Raw genomic sequence first — 16,483 nt, 5'->3', positions numbered from 1 at the left:
TTTACAATGTTCTTTTAGACTTTGTCTGAGAGTAAGAGGGTTGTTATTTGTCAATATAGGAATGCCAACGATATTGGCATATTTTTTTGCAGTAAATAAATGAGTCTTGTTGTCTAACAAAATTTGTGGATTTTAAGTCCAGAATTTAAATCCATAAGCCACTGCAAGCCATAAGCTGTTACAGAAGAGAAATCAGATTTAAAATCGGCTGCTTGTTCTAAGCAACCAAAAAGTGAAGATTATTTGTCAAGACAAGAGTATAAAGTTAAGTGGTCAGCAAATAGAGCCACTTTAGATTTCATTAAGGTCGTTATTGTAGATAAGAAACAGTACAGGAGCAAAGATAGAACCTTGTGGTACTCTAAAAGTTACTTGAAAAGAAGAGGGTAGGTCTTCAAGAACAACTCTACTACTGCAGTTAGAAAGAAATAGTTTAATAACCTCAAAACCTTTATATAAAGGAACTAATAACAGAGTGAAGACTAAACGTAGGATAGTTAGAGAAGTCAAAGTGTTTTCTACAGTTTTGAAAAATTGGAACCACTTATTTAGCACTTTTTAAAAGTTTAGCAAAAATTGAAGAAAGTTCTGGAGAACACTTTTTTAAGACTATGAAGAAAATCTATTATGAAGAACAAACTGTAAAAGTGTTTAATTGAAAATTAACTTTAGCATTAAAAGCCAGAGTGATTTTAATGTTTAACAATGGGTTAAACTGTTTAACTGTCAGGAAGAGTATGGCCATTATATTCAAATATTCAAGTAAAAAGATCAGACCCATCAATTAAAGATTAAATGTTGAAGATTAGTTGTTGAAGACTAACCAAAAGTCTCTAGAACCTAACATCTGAGATAAGATACAAGGTTTAGTAAAATGAGAACAACAGAGCTTAACATCAGACAGGACTTTTTAGCTTCTTGCAATAATAAAAGGACATTTGTTCTTAAGAGAGATGTTCTTGTAAAAAAGATTTAAAAATGATAAATGTTTAATAAAACAACTGCTCAAGATGGTGAAAAACGTGGAGTAGAATGAGGCTTGACTTAATTGAAGAGAAGTAATAAAAGCTTCCTAACTTTTATTCCAGAAGGAATAAAAGCTTACATGATTCACTTTATGCATACATGTTATGGATATAAACATATATATTTGTTATTTATTTAGATGCTGGCATAAAATATCCTTTCATTGTTATATAAACTTTAGTATTTACATGGTGTAGTATTTGCCGAAAGAGAAGATGATCAGATGGATGCGTGGTATGATAAGAAACGGAGGCATACTCTTAGACAGATAAGAAAAAACTTTGTATTGAACAACGTTTGTTAGAAAGGATTAAAGTAATTTAGGTATCAGCATGCAGAGAGGTAGCAGCTTCAATAGAAAATAGTAGTGGTAGAAGTAAGAAAACTTGAAGAGAGTGCCTTACATATTGTATAAATGAGCTTTAGTTTAAAAAAAAATGCTCTAGATTGTTGATATTAGAGAAACAGCATAAAAGAGGAAGGTTAAAGCCTGATGATGATGATGATGATGATGATGATGATAATGATGATGATGATCATCATCATGATGATTATGATCATCACCATCATGATGGCTTTAGCCTTCCTCTATTATGCTGTTGATGATGATGATCATGATGATGATCAAGATAATGATGATCACGATGATCATGTTGATCATAATGATGTTTATATATGTATATATTTACGAAATATAAAATGAATTTTGGATAAGAAATATATACTTTAGGATGTATAAATGTTTATGCAGCCCCAGTTATTAACCTGGCCCTAGCTATATTTTATCAAACCCAGCCCCAGCCCGGTCAAATATCAACCCTTACTACTGAGAATATAAAACTTACTACTGAGAATATAAAAAATTGAAAACAGTTTTTAAATTTTTTTTCGGAAGCAGTAAAACAAATTAACAACTGAGTTGTCATATATTATTAACCTCCCACACACACAAATATTTTAAATGCTCTAATAAAGTGTGTTTGGGATAAATTTAAAACAATCAAATAATCATTTGCAAAATAGTTAATTGATAGTTTATTTATTAACTTAAAAGTAAAAAAAAATGAAAAATTTATCCATTTAAATTATTTATTTTTATTTATTTTTCTTTTATATATTAACTTATTTTTTTGTAAACATTTTATAGCAAACTGTATTAAATACTATTTTTTATAAACATTTATACTTTCTTAAAGCTCCAGAACTCACTTTTTGGCCCTCCACATCCCAGTATGTATGTATATACAGGGTGTTAGTCAGGAGTATATTTTTTAGCACGTTTTTGCAATATTGGGAATACTTATTGTTATTATCCTTCACAGTATTGGGAATTTTTATTGAAATTGAGTTTTAGGAATTATATGGTATATACGGTGCCGTATGGCTTGCTAACACCCTGGTATATATTGCTATTGTTAGACGTTTAAGTTTATTGTTTGTAGTTAAAAAAACACAGCTTTTAACAACATTTTGTTCTTAAAAATACATTTTTTGTAAAAACCACAAAAACACAACTTAATAGACAAGAATGTTTTTTATTTAAAAAAACATTCTGAATGCTTTAATTTTTTTTACTAATTGCATTCATTGACTGACAAATAGAACACGCGAGGAGTGCTGCTATATTGTCTGACAAATAGGTAGAACATTTGAGGAATACTACTACACCGACTGCGGATTTTGGCTATATATACATATATATATATATATATATATATATATATATATATATATATATATATATATATATGTATGTATATATAAATATATATATACATATAATTTATATCTATAAGCAGTTTTTTTTTATAGTTGTTTAAAGAGATGAATATGAATCCTTATGATTTAAGTGTTGATACTCTAGATGTTCATGCAGTGAGTTTAAATTTTGTTAAATTTTAACATAATTTGTTTTAAAGGATTTTATTATCAAAGAAATAATTTTTAATAGGACCACAATATGTTTCACCGATTTGACAAATTTAATCAGAAATATAATCCTATTGGTAAGTAATAAGATTTCTTTTCTTTTAATTAAATTTTTTTAGTAAAAAATGATTTTAATTTTATTTCTATAAAAAGTTATTTTTGGTAACTCTTGAGTTTTTTGAGAGTCATTCAAAAAGTTTATATTCTGAGAAATGAAGATTAGTTGCACCTTGTCATATTTTTCAAACAATTTAGAAAGTTTAAAAAGAAACTTTTTTTGAAAAAAGAAAATAGAATTTTTTTGGATACAAGTTTAGCTATAGTTAACGCTTTTAAAAAACGTTTTGAACAAAATAATAGTTTACATAATTTTATGATTACATGTTACTTTGTAAAAAATAATCAATTATAGTTAAAAAGTCCTAAAAACTTTCTTAGTTTGGTATATAATTTTTTAGTTTGGTATATTAGAAGTTTGATAATAATTTATTAAAACTTTGAAGCTGAACTTCTAGATTTTTATCAAGTTGAATTTAATTTTTGTTTTTTTGTTATTTTTGAAAATGGCTCATTTGAACTTTTTAAAGATATTTCTGCAATACAACTCTTCCCAACTTGTTTTAGAGATATCACGATGCAGAGGAAATATTTTATCTTATTGAGATTATCTTAACAAGATTACAAACAATAGAAACTTCTGCATAAATTAGACAGCTATGTTGTTAAATGAAGCTATTTTTTACCACCTGTGGTTAATAATCTAGCTGTTTTCAACCATTAAAAAGCAAATTTTTTAGAACAAAAAAAATCATTAGTAAACTATAAATTAGATTTTAAAAAGACTTTATCCTGCAGAAAACCTCCGTCTTTATCTACTGTAAAATCTCTAGCTTCATATTTTGAGGAAATGTCCCTATTAACTACTATTTGCAAATTTTTTGTTCCTTTTATTAAATATAATTTAAAGGAAAACACTAAAATTGCTTTTAAGACTTCAAAATCTATTTTTATATATACTACTTCATTTTTTATATGGTAATATCTAAAAATTTTTAAATATAGTTTTATATTGTCGCTTTTTATTTTATGCAGTTTATATGATTTTTTTTATTTTTAAAGGTAAAAGCAAACTTAGAGAAATATTCCTAAAGACTGACAACTATATGGGTGGTAGATATTTCGCAGAATTAATTAAAGTAAAATCTATTATTTTATACAATCTTGAAATTGATATAGTACAATTACAATGAAATTCTATTAAATTGAACTTTCAATAAATTTTAGGACTTGAAAATTATAGTTTGAGATAAATTTAAAAAATATTCTTTGTTTGAGTTTAAGTATATTTTATTATTTTTTCATTGTTATTAATATTTCTTTTTTATTATAAGGAAGTGGCAAGTGATCTTGAAGAAAGTAAGTACCAAAATGCTGAATTAAGACTTTCCATTTATGGTCGCGATAAAAATGAATGGGATAAATTGGGTAAATGGGCCGTAACTCATGATGTGGCTTCATATAATGTTCGCTGGTTGATTCAAATACCAAGACTTTAGTAGGTTTTTTAGTTGTTCTTAATATGATGTAATCTTTTGTATTTTTTATTCTTGTATTACTTCATTATTTTATTTTTAGCTATTAGTTAATATTTAAAGATTTATTAAATAATAAATTAATAAATTATAACTTTAATAACTATAAATAGCATTATTCTGTGCGTATGTAACTAAGTATATTCTCTGTGTGTATGTAACTAAGGATATTCTTCTTGTGTATGTAGTTAAGTATACTATTTGTTTAATTATGTAGCTAAGTATATTATGCATGTGTTAGTAACTAAGTATATTATCCCTTGTGTGTAACTAAGTATATTATCTGTGTGTATATAGCTAAGTATATTATCCGGTTTGCGGTAGGGCTAAAAAGAACTAATCACTTAATCTAAAGGTTAAGTGATTGGATTAAATTTTTGTATGATAATAGGAAAATAATAGTTAATAGAGATAATATAATAGAGATAGTATAAGATTGTTAGTTAATGGAGATAAGAAGGTTATTACTTTAAAAAATTTCTACAAAATATTTCTTTATCTTTTACACTTTTATTCTTGAAGCTGAACCATTATTTTCATCAACCAAAAAATAATAGTATAACATCTTGATTTATTATTATTTATTAGTAGTTATTTGATATAATATATGTTTAAACATTTATATTTTATTTTTAGTGTGTTTATTAAAAAGTTCTATTTTCATTATTTATAGTTTAGTTGCACTCATTACTTTATTTCTAAATATTTTTATATATAAATGTTTTTAAATTTTTATTTATAAATATTTTTATAATGCTTTTAAAGTAGAGCATGATTATAAACAGGGTAAATGATTAAAAAAATATTAGAACTCGAATTAACAACACACACAAAAAAAAAAAAAAAAAATCACAAAAAGAGAAAAGAGTAAAAGCTATGGAAAAGAATTCCCAAAAGTAGTTTTTCACCACTTGAAATTCTTGGATGGGTTCCAGTAACACAGTAAGCAAAAAATAATCACCAGAGCATTATGGGTAGTAAATGCAGCTTTAAAAAAACAAAATGAAATAAATAGAAGCTGTTGCAGCTGATTTTTCTATTTGTTTGGTTGTTTTCAGGTCATTTGTTACAGTCTGTGTCAAAATGAATAGAACATGCAATAATTTAGTAATAAAAATAGGTGTATGAACGTATTAAATTTAACACAATAATTAATACATATTTAACACAATTTAACACAAGAAATAAAATACAAATAAAGGACAATATTGTCTTTGTTTTTGTTTAAAACATGTAAAAAAACAAAAAATGAATAAAATTAAAATACATTATGTTCCAAACCAATAGCAGACACACCAAGTCAGCAGGTTTTAGAGATTACTAAGACGTAGAAACAGATCTAATAGTCAATCTTCTTACCTTTCTTCATAATAACCTAAATGCAGCGCTTAGGCATGGAGGAAATGAGCGTTTGAAGCAATGGTTGGGGACTTTGTTCCATCTGGATGGCCATTTTCAGTTCCGTGAGGTTACAGTATTGTTTCCCATTTGCATACAGGTGATGAGACAAGTAACCCCAAATGTTTTCAATTGGATTCAAGTCGGGTGACAGCACTGGATGATGAAACAACTGAATGTCATTTTTTTTTTTAGATTATTCACCTACCCAAGGCCCGAGGGGGGCCACTACAGTCGAGGAGGCTACTCATTTTTTTGTGTTTTTTTATTTTTTTTAGTTGTTATTCGTGGTGCAACCCTCTCTCAACTCTTAAACTCCGAAACATGAACCTTGCGGAGCAAACTACGAAACATGAACCTTGCAAGGCCGCTGCGCGGAGAAACTAAGTTGAGCGCGGTACTTCCAGGGACGTGGTGGGAGTCGAACTCCGAACCTCTCGCTTCCAAAGCAAGTGCTCTTACCACTACACCACTACCGCATAACCGCATTCCGTTACAAATTCCATCACAGTCTTTGCCATATGTATCGATGCGTTATCTTGCATAAAGACAAAGGTATGTTTTGTGTTTTTGCAAGATAATGCATGCCCATATGGCATTAAGTAATCAGAGAGTGTAATAATATAGTCTTCAGCTGTTTGTTCCCCTTTTAAGAACTTCAATTCAGATAATCCAGCCTTGGAAAATGCAACCCAAATCATGACACCACCACCACCATTTTGTCTGGACAAGAAAGTCTAGGGCTCTTTTTGTAAGTCGTGCCAATAATGTTGATATCCGTCTGGACCATTAAGATTAAATTTTTTCTCATAAGACCAAATAATTGAGCCCCAATCAGGTGGACAAGACAAATGTTTGTTCACATATGCCATACATTTCTCCATGATACGTTTCTGCATTGCCGGCAATGACATATGTTTCTAATGCCTCAGATGTTTGGCTTCATGTAATGTTCTTTGTATCGTACATAATGACAAATCAATATCCAGCTGGGTGTGTATCAATTGGGCACTACAGTTGGTGTTTAAAGCCACTTGTAGTATGTTATGTTTGTCACGCTTGGTTAATTTTGAAGCATTTAGGTTGGATTTTATTTTCAAATATATATCAGAATCCTTCAAAATCTTCTCGATCACCTTCTGACTTTGCTGTATATGTTTTGATATCTCAGAGGTTGATACATTGGCAGGCTTGAATGCCTTGATCATAGCGACTTCTTCAGCATTTAATTTAGTTCCACGCCCCATAGTAGTCCTCTGTTACACATATGGTAAGTTCACATATGATGGCCATTCGGTCTATGTTAGTATATGTGTCACTTACCTAGCGTAAGCAACTTATCTGTTGCAGTCAAATGCTAAATGACTGATGTGTGCCATCCGTTTGTCACCAGAAAATATTATATGATCTACCACATTTTGACGCAGGAAAATATTTAGCGCCAAAAATGATATGTTTTTTATTGAGAGTTTTGGTATGTATAAGACAATGGTATGAATTGTAGCATATCATTGTATAATTTTTTTTTAAATATACAAAGTTGTATCACTTTTTTTAAATTCAATATAAAATTTTATAAGTTTTATTTTGCATTTATATAAATGATAAAAAGAGTTGGCTTCAAAACAAATTTCTGGGGTATACCAAATAAGCTTTGGGCTATTTTAAGCAAAATATATAAAGAATAAGCAAAAATTAACAAAATAACTATTGGTGTCTTTTTCACATTGGAACTTAATATAGTAATCCTCTTTCCATATTAACGAGCTTATAGGGCTAGAACCAGCGTCGAATCTTGGACCTCTTGGTTCTGACCCGGAACTCTAACCACTGCATCACAGCTGCACTATATAAACAAATGTTGTTATTTGTTTATATTTGTGTGCATATATAAATTTTTTTTTTTTAAATACATCTATATAAATTTATTATATACACATCCACATAAATTCCATTACTGTAAATAAAAGTTTACAGTAATGATATTTATCATATCTCACTTCTGTAAATATTTTAATTTTTATAGTGACATTTATAAATCAAACAACCAAATTAAAAACTTTGAAGAAGTTCTTGACAACATCTTTCGACCTCTGTTTGAAGTATCTGTGAATCCTTCAAGTCATCCAGACTTGCATCGTTTCTTGCGTCAGGTAAATTTAAAGTTCAGTATTTTTGTCAGTTTTATTTATAATAGTTAAGTTTTAGTATTAGTTTAGCTTACGCTGTGACATAATACATAATAATATGCATTATGTGTTAATGCTACCAGTGAGTGTAGTTTTGTACACACTATGACAGCTGATGAGTCGTGATTGTTTGACTCCCATTGATCAGTTCATGCTTTAAATAAGTTTACGGAAATAGCTTTGACAACATTTTATGGCAGTGCATTTCACTAATTTGCAGCTCAATTCAGTAAAATATTTTTTTTATAATTATGCACCTGAATTCTTTCAAATATTTTGAAGCTATGGCCACGACCATGACAGATAAAAATTCATTTTGGGTGTCAAAATAAATTCTTCCTGTTTCAAAATATCAATTTTAGTAATTTTGATAAGTTTTTGTCTTCAACAAGTTGTTTCACCATCAGTAGGTTCATCAGGAAGCTACTGTTGGTGAAGCAAATTGTTGAAGACAAAAATTAGATAAGTGTTTTTACTAATTTATTATTGCTCTATTCTTTAAGAACATTGACCACTGTATTTTTGAATACACTAACATAATTTATATACATACATACATACATACATACATACATACATACATACATACATACATACATACATACATACATACATACATACATACATACATACATACATATCTGTGTGTGTATCAGGGATGCGAAGTCTTATCAATTTTGAGGGACTCAGGGGTCAAAAAAATGGACTCCTTGGACTCCAGACTTATTTTTCTTTTAACTTTTTTAACCAGTTTTTATGTATAAAATAGTCCCTGAAATGCTAGAGTAGGCTATATAAAGTTTCAATTATGCTGTGAAAAATTATAATTTATGTTTGATTTCCTTTCTTTACTCAAAAAATGACTATTTCTTTAAGGTTGAAGATATTTCTATTGATATACTTTATAAAAAAAACTTGTTAACTTTAAGTGTACATATGGTAGTGGTGTAGTGGTAGAGCGCCAAATGTAAACCAAAATGTCATAATATGTTTTTATTTAATTTTAATAGTAAAATATAGCAACTAAAAAAGTATTACGAGTTTTATTCTGATGATGTGCTCAGACACATTTAATAGACTTTAATTGCTACACTTGCCTCTTATATTCTTTAAAAGCAAGGTCTGCTATAAACAATGTATGGCATAAAAATGCTGCAAATTATTAAATAATTTATATGCCGAAGGGCTTGCCATTGCAGCTTTTTTCAATGTGTTTGTGCTTTTACTGGTTTAAAAATTTTGGAACTGTTAGCTAAACAAATTAGAATTAATAAACTTATAGAAGTTAATAAGGGTTAATTAAGAAATGTTCATATGCTGATATAAAATTAAAAAAATCCAGGAGTCCCAACAATTATAGTGGACTGGAGTCTGGGTAAAAATAGGTACTCCGACTTTGCATCCCTGATGTGTGTTTGTATTTATATATATATAATTAAGATTTTTTTTACTATATATATATATATATATATATATATATATATATATATATATATATATATATATATATATATATTTATATATATATATATATTTATATATATATATATATATATATATTTATATAATTTAATTGTTATTTGGATTTTGCAGCATAGGGGCTCTGCATAAATTAGATTGCTTTTTGTTAAGGTTTTTGATCCCCTCCCTTCCCTTAGTAACAAAACCCTAAACCAGCCTCTTCTCTTATACAACATTATTCATGAACAGCCCTAACCTTTTATTTCTCCGTGAATAGTTTTATATTTTGGGGTACTTTACTAAATGAAGATTTACAAAAAATTATAGTCTAAAAAGGCTTTGGATGAAAAATAAAGATTAAAAATAACAAAAAAGCAAAAAACTTTTCTCTATTTTTGAAGCATGATATTTAGACAAAGTATCTACCTACCATTTTATCTGATTTTAAGTCTCAACTAGCTAATATATAATAATGAAATAAATTGGAAAGTGTGAATTTTGTTCTAATTTCAAGCTTGAAAACGTGTTTGGTTTGATTTGGTCATCATCATGAAGTACTTGTCAAACTTTGTAAACCAATATCTAGAGAACAAATAGATGTTTTTTGAAAAATATTTTGGAATTGACTTTCTAGTATGATTAGCTACAACATATTAAAAAAGTAACAGTTTTAATTAGGGTCACTAATAAGCTCTGCCTAATTCTTAAAGAAGTTGGCTTTTTATCAAAAAGAAGTTATCTATGTTAAATACATATTTTTCTTACTATTGCAATACCCCATAAATTGCAATACCCCTTGCAACACCATCTGATCATTATTCCTAAAATACTTGTCAAACTTTAATGTCCAATATTTGGTGAACAAATAAATTGTTTTTAAAAATATTTTGAAATTTATCTTCTAGTATGAATTGCATCAACATACTAACAAAATTGCAATTTTAAAGATGGTCATTATTGAGCTCTGCCTGATTCTTACCGAAAGTTGCTTTTAATGTTTCAATATTGCAAATTTGACTCTGAATTTTTTCAGCACAATTTTTTGTCATTAAATATAAATATTTGGTATATAGAATGAGGAAACTATATGAAATTTTTTACATAGACAGTCTTCTACATGGCAGTTTTAACTTTAAAAAATTTTTTAGCATCATAACTTCATAAATTGAATAATAAAGTCATATAATTTGAAAAATAGTCATATAATTTGAATAATAAAGTCATAAAATTTGAATAATAAAGTCATATGATTTGGTGTGTTTTGACAATCAAAAGAGTGATTTCACCCTTTTTACCTATTTACAACTTACAACTAAATACTGCTTTTTGTGTAAAATATTATTAATTTTTATAAAAACTTATTTAAATATTAATTCTAATTTTGTTGTGCTGGAAGTGGGCTTAAAGTTAGGGGGAGGAAAAAAATGGGGTATATTTCCATTCCTCTCTATTCTTTATGAATTCAAAAAAATTATTTTGAACTCATTGAATTAAAAAAAAGTTATTTTGAAAGGGATTTTGTTTGGTTTAGGTGGAGAGTAAGGAGATAAAATGTAGTCATTTTTAAATTTGTATTTTTAAAATTTATGGTGAGACAAAATATCTATCTTAGTTAAAGTTCATTTAGATCACTATATGTCTAATAATTAAAAATCGAATTGAATTTTTTTTTTATCATATACATAAGAAATTGTGACACATTGAAATTTTAAATTGACACATTTAAAATGTATATTGACACATTGAAATTGTTGGGGAGAGTGGGGAGAAGTGGGACACGGGAGAAGTAGGACAGCCTGAAGTTTTTAATTAGAAGTGATGCCTCAATACTGTTATTTAATGTAAACAAATAAATTTCTTCCCCTCTATTTAGCAGAAATTGCTTTGTTTTCCTGCGTGCGCTAAAAGCCCTAATTTTGAAATGTACCATAAAAAAGTGTTTACATTGGGGTGAAGTGGGACAGAAAAAAATAGATATTTATGCCCCACTTTTTCCCGCCACCATTTGATTATTTCGATTGGTGAAAGGTCTTGAACATTTTTATGTCGATTTATGAGATTTTATGGTTTTATCAGTTTCCATTTATTAATTTGTGTTAAAATGTTGTTTTAAATTTATTTGTTACTTCTACTTACACTTGTCCCAATTTACCCCAATGGAACTGTTTCTCTAAAAGCAAAATTTTATATACTTAGTTATAATTGCTGGAAATCTAAGGGGATTAAAAAAGAACGGTTATTCGTAAAAACTTGTTTGGTTCAGTTTATAGATCAAATAAAAAAGATATTGCAATTATCTAAAACAAAATTTACGTGTCGCACTTCTCCCCACTCTCCCCTATAATATGAAATATTGAAATTGTATATTGACACATTGAAGTTCTCCAATATTACACATTGAAATTGTATATTGACACATTAAAGTTCTATAACATGGCACATTGAAATTGTATATTGACACATTTAAATTGTATAATATGACACATTGAAATTATGTAATACAACGCATTGAAATAAATAAAGTGTGTAAGTAAATTTTTGTAAATTAAATAAAATGAATGTTATTTCTAAAAAGCAATAATTTAATTTAATCTTTTATTCTACTAAAAGAGATTTTAAAAGTAATTTAAAAGTTTTAATCATTGAAAAATGTTTATTATATTAAATTGAAATGTTGATTGCTTGTGGCAATCAACATTTCAATCAACAAAATGTCGATTGCCACAAGCAATAAACATTTCAATGTTGATTGCTTGTGGCAAAACAAAAGGTTTTCCAAGAATAAAAAGACTTTAACACCCATTGACATTTTCAAGAGATAAATTAATATAGCAAAAGTTAATACAGAGACTATGTTTATTTTATTGTAGAAAATTGTTTACAACATTTTGCTATCATCATTGATATTATCAATGAAGAATTTAATATGGTAATTTTTTTAAGATGGTGTGTGTTTTATTGAAGAAAATTGGTTGCTATTATTATAGAGATTTACATTTAAACAATAATTTCAGAATCGTAATCTATTTAAAAAACACAGAAATAGGTAGAAAAATGTGAAAATTTTATTTTATTTAAAACTAGACTAAAAAATTGTTCAGAAAAGTGTTTTGAAAAGGCAAAAAAGTCAATAATATTATTTGCTTTGAAAGTCATGTTTGATATATTTTAAGTTGTAAATGTTTTTAAAATGTAATTAAAATGACTATTTTGATTCCAAAAGTAGAGCAATATTTAGAGCAATTTCACGCTTGTCACAGCCAACTGCCAACAGACATGCTTGTCGCAGCGCGACAACTGTGTCGCTGTGACAAGCATATTAAACAAAATATTGCATATTAAGCAAAATGTTGCATAAAGATATATAAAGTTAATTTTTGGAATTTAGTAAGCATATATTAAGAAATGCAAAAAAACAAGCAAAAGAAATTAGATACTTTGCACTTGATAGGGTCACATTTCTATTGTTTTATTATTGCTTTACATTTGATGTGTAGCAAATATACCTGGTTTTGCTGATGCTTTTTTAAATATTTCATCAAATTTTTTTATTGTATGATATTTGGTTACAAACATCTTTCATAAAAACAAAATAGACATTGAGCTTAGTCTTATTTTTAACAACTTCATGAAGAATGGGATCAGTTGTTAATACTTTTCTCAAGATTACTTTTTTCGTTGCATTCTTTTGATGGAACTGCCACTAGTATCTTCTGGTCCAATGCAATGAAGCAGTAAAAATGTTTTGGTCCTATGCTGTGAAGCAGCAAAAAAGTTCCAGCATAATTTTAAATCATGCTGTTGATTCAACCCGGGTATTGCTGGTGCAATAAAATTTTTTAATTAACTACTCGACGCATCTGTCCAAACAAGTTGCATTTTCACATTTGGTTTAACGCAGTTAGATATTAAATTATAAATAAATACAACAATATATTTCTTCCAACGGCTTAAATCATGTGAAACTATGACAACTGATGAACATGAATCTTGTTACCAAAATTTAGCAGTAAATATAGTAACTTGCTTCTTGTCCCAATGTGACGGCTGCACTTTATTTTGCGACAAGGTTGAACTATATGTAGCAAAATTCACTCGAAGAACAGCTGTGTCTGGAACACTTGAAGAACAGCTGTGTCTGGAACACTTGAAGAACCGCTGTGTCTGGAACACTTGAAGAACAGCTGTGTTTGGAACACTATGAATGCATAAAAGTAGCTGAAAAAAGCTAACTTTGAACTTTGACTGTTAAAAAAGAATTTAAATATAGAAAAAACTCATATTTTTTAACTTCTGTTTCATCCATTATAATTTTTTATGATAGGGGATCGTCCATAAATTATGCAATGCTTAAACATAAAAGATCAAAGGTTTTCCCTCTCAGAGCTTTAAGTTAAATACAAAATCAAAATAGTGCATTAAATTTAATGAAAATCACCATGTAAAAGAGCTTAAGATCTCCTACTTCTGTTTTTTAAATAAATTTAGAGTTGTGTAACTTATGGATGATCCCTAGGACTATTAAAAACCCGACTTGCTGAAGAGGAGCTTTCTATTGATATATAGTATGGTGTATATATATAAGTATGGTGTATAAGGATTTGATTTTTTAATTTTTTGTGAGACAAGCGTGGAACTACTGTATATGCCTTTATAATTCAACTTACATGTAGTTAAAAATAATATGGTATTTTTAAGTATATTTAAATATGTAATGTGGAAGATTGTCTATGTACCAAATTTAAGTTCTTTAATATACATGCTCATAAAAAATTTTAAAAAATCTGAAAGTTTGAGTAAATAACTCTTTATGACTCTTGGTATATTCAGGTTTTAATTTTAATGACTTATGCTAACTCAGCATTTTTTGTAACAATTTTTTGTCATTTTTTGTAACACAATTTTTTGAAGTAATTTACTTTGTTTCTTTGAAAAAAAAATTTATCTTGATTCTTTGCCCAGCTACCTTGTTTACCAAGGTTTGTGTTTCAGAGTAGTAAAAAAAGATTGCAAAAAATGAAGTAGTAAGGAAAAAAGTTGCAAATAATAAAATTACTCTAAAAAGGAGTAGTTTTCAAAAAATTATTAATTATATATACATATAAAAATTATTACTTATATATACATATAAAAATTATTAATTATATATACATATAAAAGTTATTAATTATATATACATATAAAAATTAGCAAAATCCAAAATATAGAATGGCATGTCTGCTGATTTGACATTAATGTTATATACACATAATGGAAAACCTATTCTGAATTTCCATTATGTGATATAAATAGTTTAAGTTACACCTAACACAACTCTAATTACAAACTTAAAAATCAAACATTTTTTAAAAGTAAATTAACTGTGAAATATATATTTTTTTAATTACATTTTTTATTAAATAATATATTTTGTACAATGTGTTTTGACTAATATAGTAACATACCAGGTAGCAGAGACAGCAAGACAATATGTTTTGAATAACAGAGTGCATAGGGTGTAGACAGCTCAATCAGATAAATATGTCTGAGGTACACTAAAACATGTTTTTTTTGACTGTTTAATGGAAGATTTTTTAAGGGACAAAGTTTTCTTAAATATACTAAAATATAAGATTTAATTTAAAAATAAGATTTTAAAATATAAGATTTAATTTTAAAATATTTAACTATTAAGTTGCCCGATTGTTTAATTTGAAATTTTCGCTTAGTTGATTTTAATTTTTAATTTTGAAATCAAGACATTTTGACTTCAGTTTTTTGATTGGTTTGATTTGATGTTTATGATTTGAAAAATTAATGCATTATTAAACAAATTTGAAAAATTATTTCTCATAAAGTTTTTAAAATTTATATTCTTTCTTATAAAGTTATTAATTTTGTTATTATCTTTCCTTTATTAAAATAATTTTAGGTTATTGGTTTTGATAGCGTTGATGATGAAAGCAAGCATGAGCTTGTTGCTTTTACAAAAAATAGTTTGTTACCCCAGAATTGGGACTTGGATCATAACCCTCCTTATGCCTATTATTTGTACTACATGTATGCGAACATAGTCGCACTTAACCATTTAAGAAGGTAACAATTTTTAAAAAATTTCAAAAAAATATTTGTTATTACTTTTTTATTATTTGTATTACGCAAATTTGGTTGTATAATTTTGTAATTTATTATTTACTAATTACTGTATAATTAGCAAATAATAAGTTGTTAAATAAATACATATGAAGAGTACACGGGAAAAAACGGCATAGTCACATTTAAAAAGTTTTGAGAAAGTATTTATGAATCATTTATAAAAGTCTTTGTATAAAGTTAGGAAAAAAAATTTTTAATAAAAGTTACAAATATTTTATTAAAAATGTAAAATTTAGATAAATTAATCAAGAAATAATTTTTTCTAATTTACTTCTATGCTTTATATGAAAACTTTTATAAATGATTAATATATACTTTCTCAAAACTTTTTAAATGTGACTATGCCGTTTTTTCCCAAGTACTCTTCATATAGAAACACAGTAAGTGGTAGTAGTTACTAATTACTATCACTTACTGTGCTAACATAAAAACTAATTTTCTGTATTGATTTAGTTAATGTACTTCTAATATCATGCTAAAACACAGTGCAGTAAAAAGTTAAAACTCTGTGTTATTTAATAATTTATAGTTGTATGCAAATCATAAAATAGACTTATGTTATGACTCACAAAAACGAAATCCTTTTAAAACTTTGTGTTTTATTTTTCCTATTATTCAACTGCTAATAATAATTTTAATAAATAATTTTAGCAGTGACACAACTGTTAGTTTGTCTAAAAATATTTTAAATACTGTGTCATTAGAGTTCTACAGTTTTTTCTCTAAGGGAGTTTAGCTATAAACATGATTTAA

The 16,483-nt window shown here is 27.2% G+C and overlaps 1 protein-coding gene across 1 annotated transcript in view; it reads left to right on the top strand.

Moving 5' to 3' along the window:
* Positions 1–16,483, top strand: part of LOC100214610 (AMP deaminase 2) — a 40,795-nt gene that overhangs the window by 11,783 nt on the left and 12,529 nt on the right. Inside the window, exons 6-11 of the mRNA XM_065788728.1 lie at positions 2,839–2,901; positions 2,978–3,032; positions 4,075–4,151; positions 4,347–4,510; positions 7,972–8,098; positions 15,507–15,670. Coding sequence (XP_065644800.1) covers positions 2,839–2,901; positions 2,978–3,032; positions 4,075–4,151; positions 4,347–4,510; positions 7,972–8,098; positions 15,507–15,670 — 650 coding nt within the window. The remainder of the gene's footprint in view (positions 1–2,838; positions 2,902–2,977; positions 3,033–4,074; positions 4,152–4,346; positions 4,511–7,971; positions 8,099–15,506; positions 15,671–16,483) is intronic.

This window comes from Hydra vulgaris, chromosome 01 (assembly GCF_038396675.1).
Source record: "Hydra vulgaris chromosome 01, alternate assembly HydraT2T_AEP".
NCBI classification, from domain to species: domain Eukaryota; kingdom Metazoa; phylum Cnidaria; class Hydrozoa; order Anthoathecata; family Hydridae; genus Hydra; species Hydra vulgaris.
The sequence above is the reverse complement of the archived record's forward strand: the minus strand, read 5'-3'. Positions and strand labels throughout refer to the sequence as shown.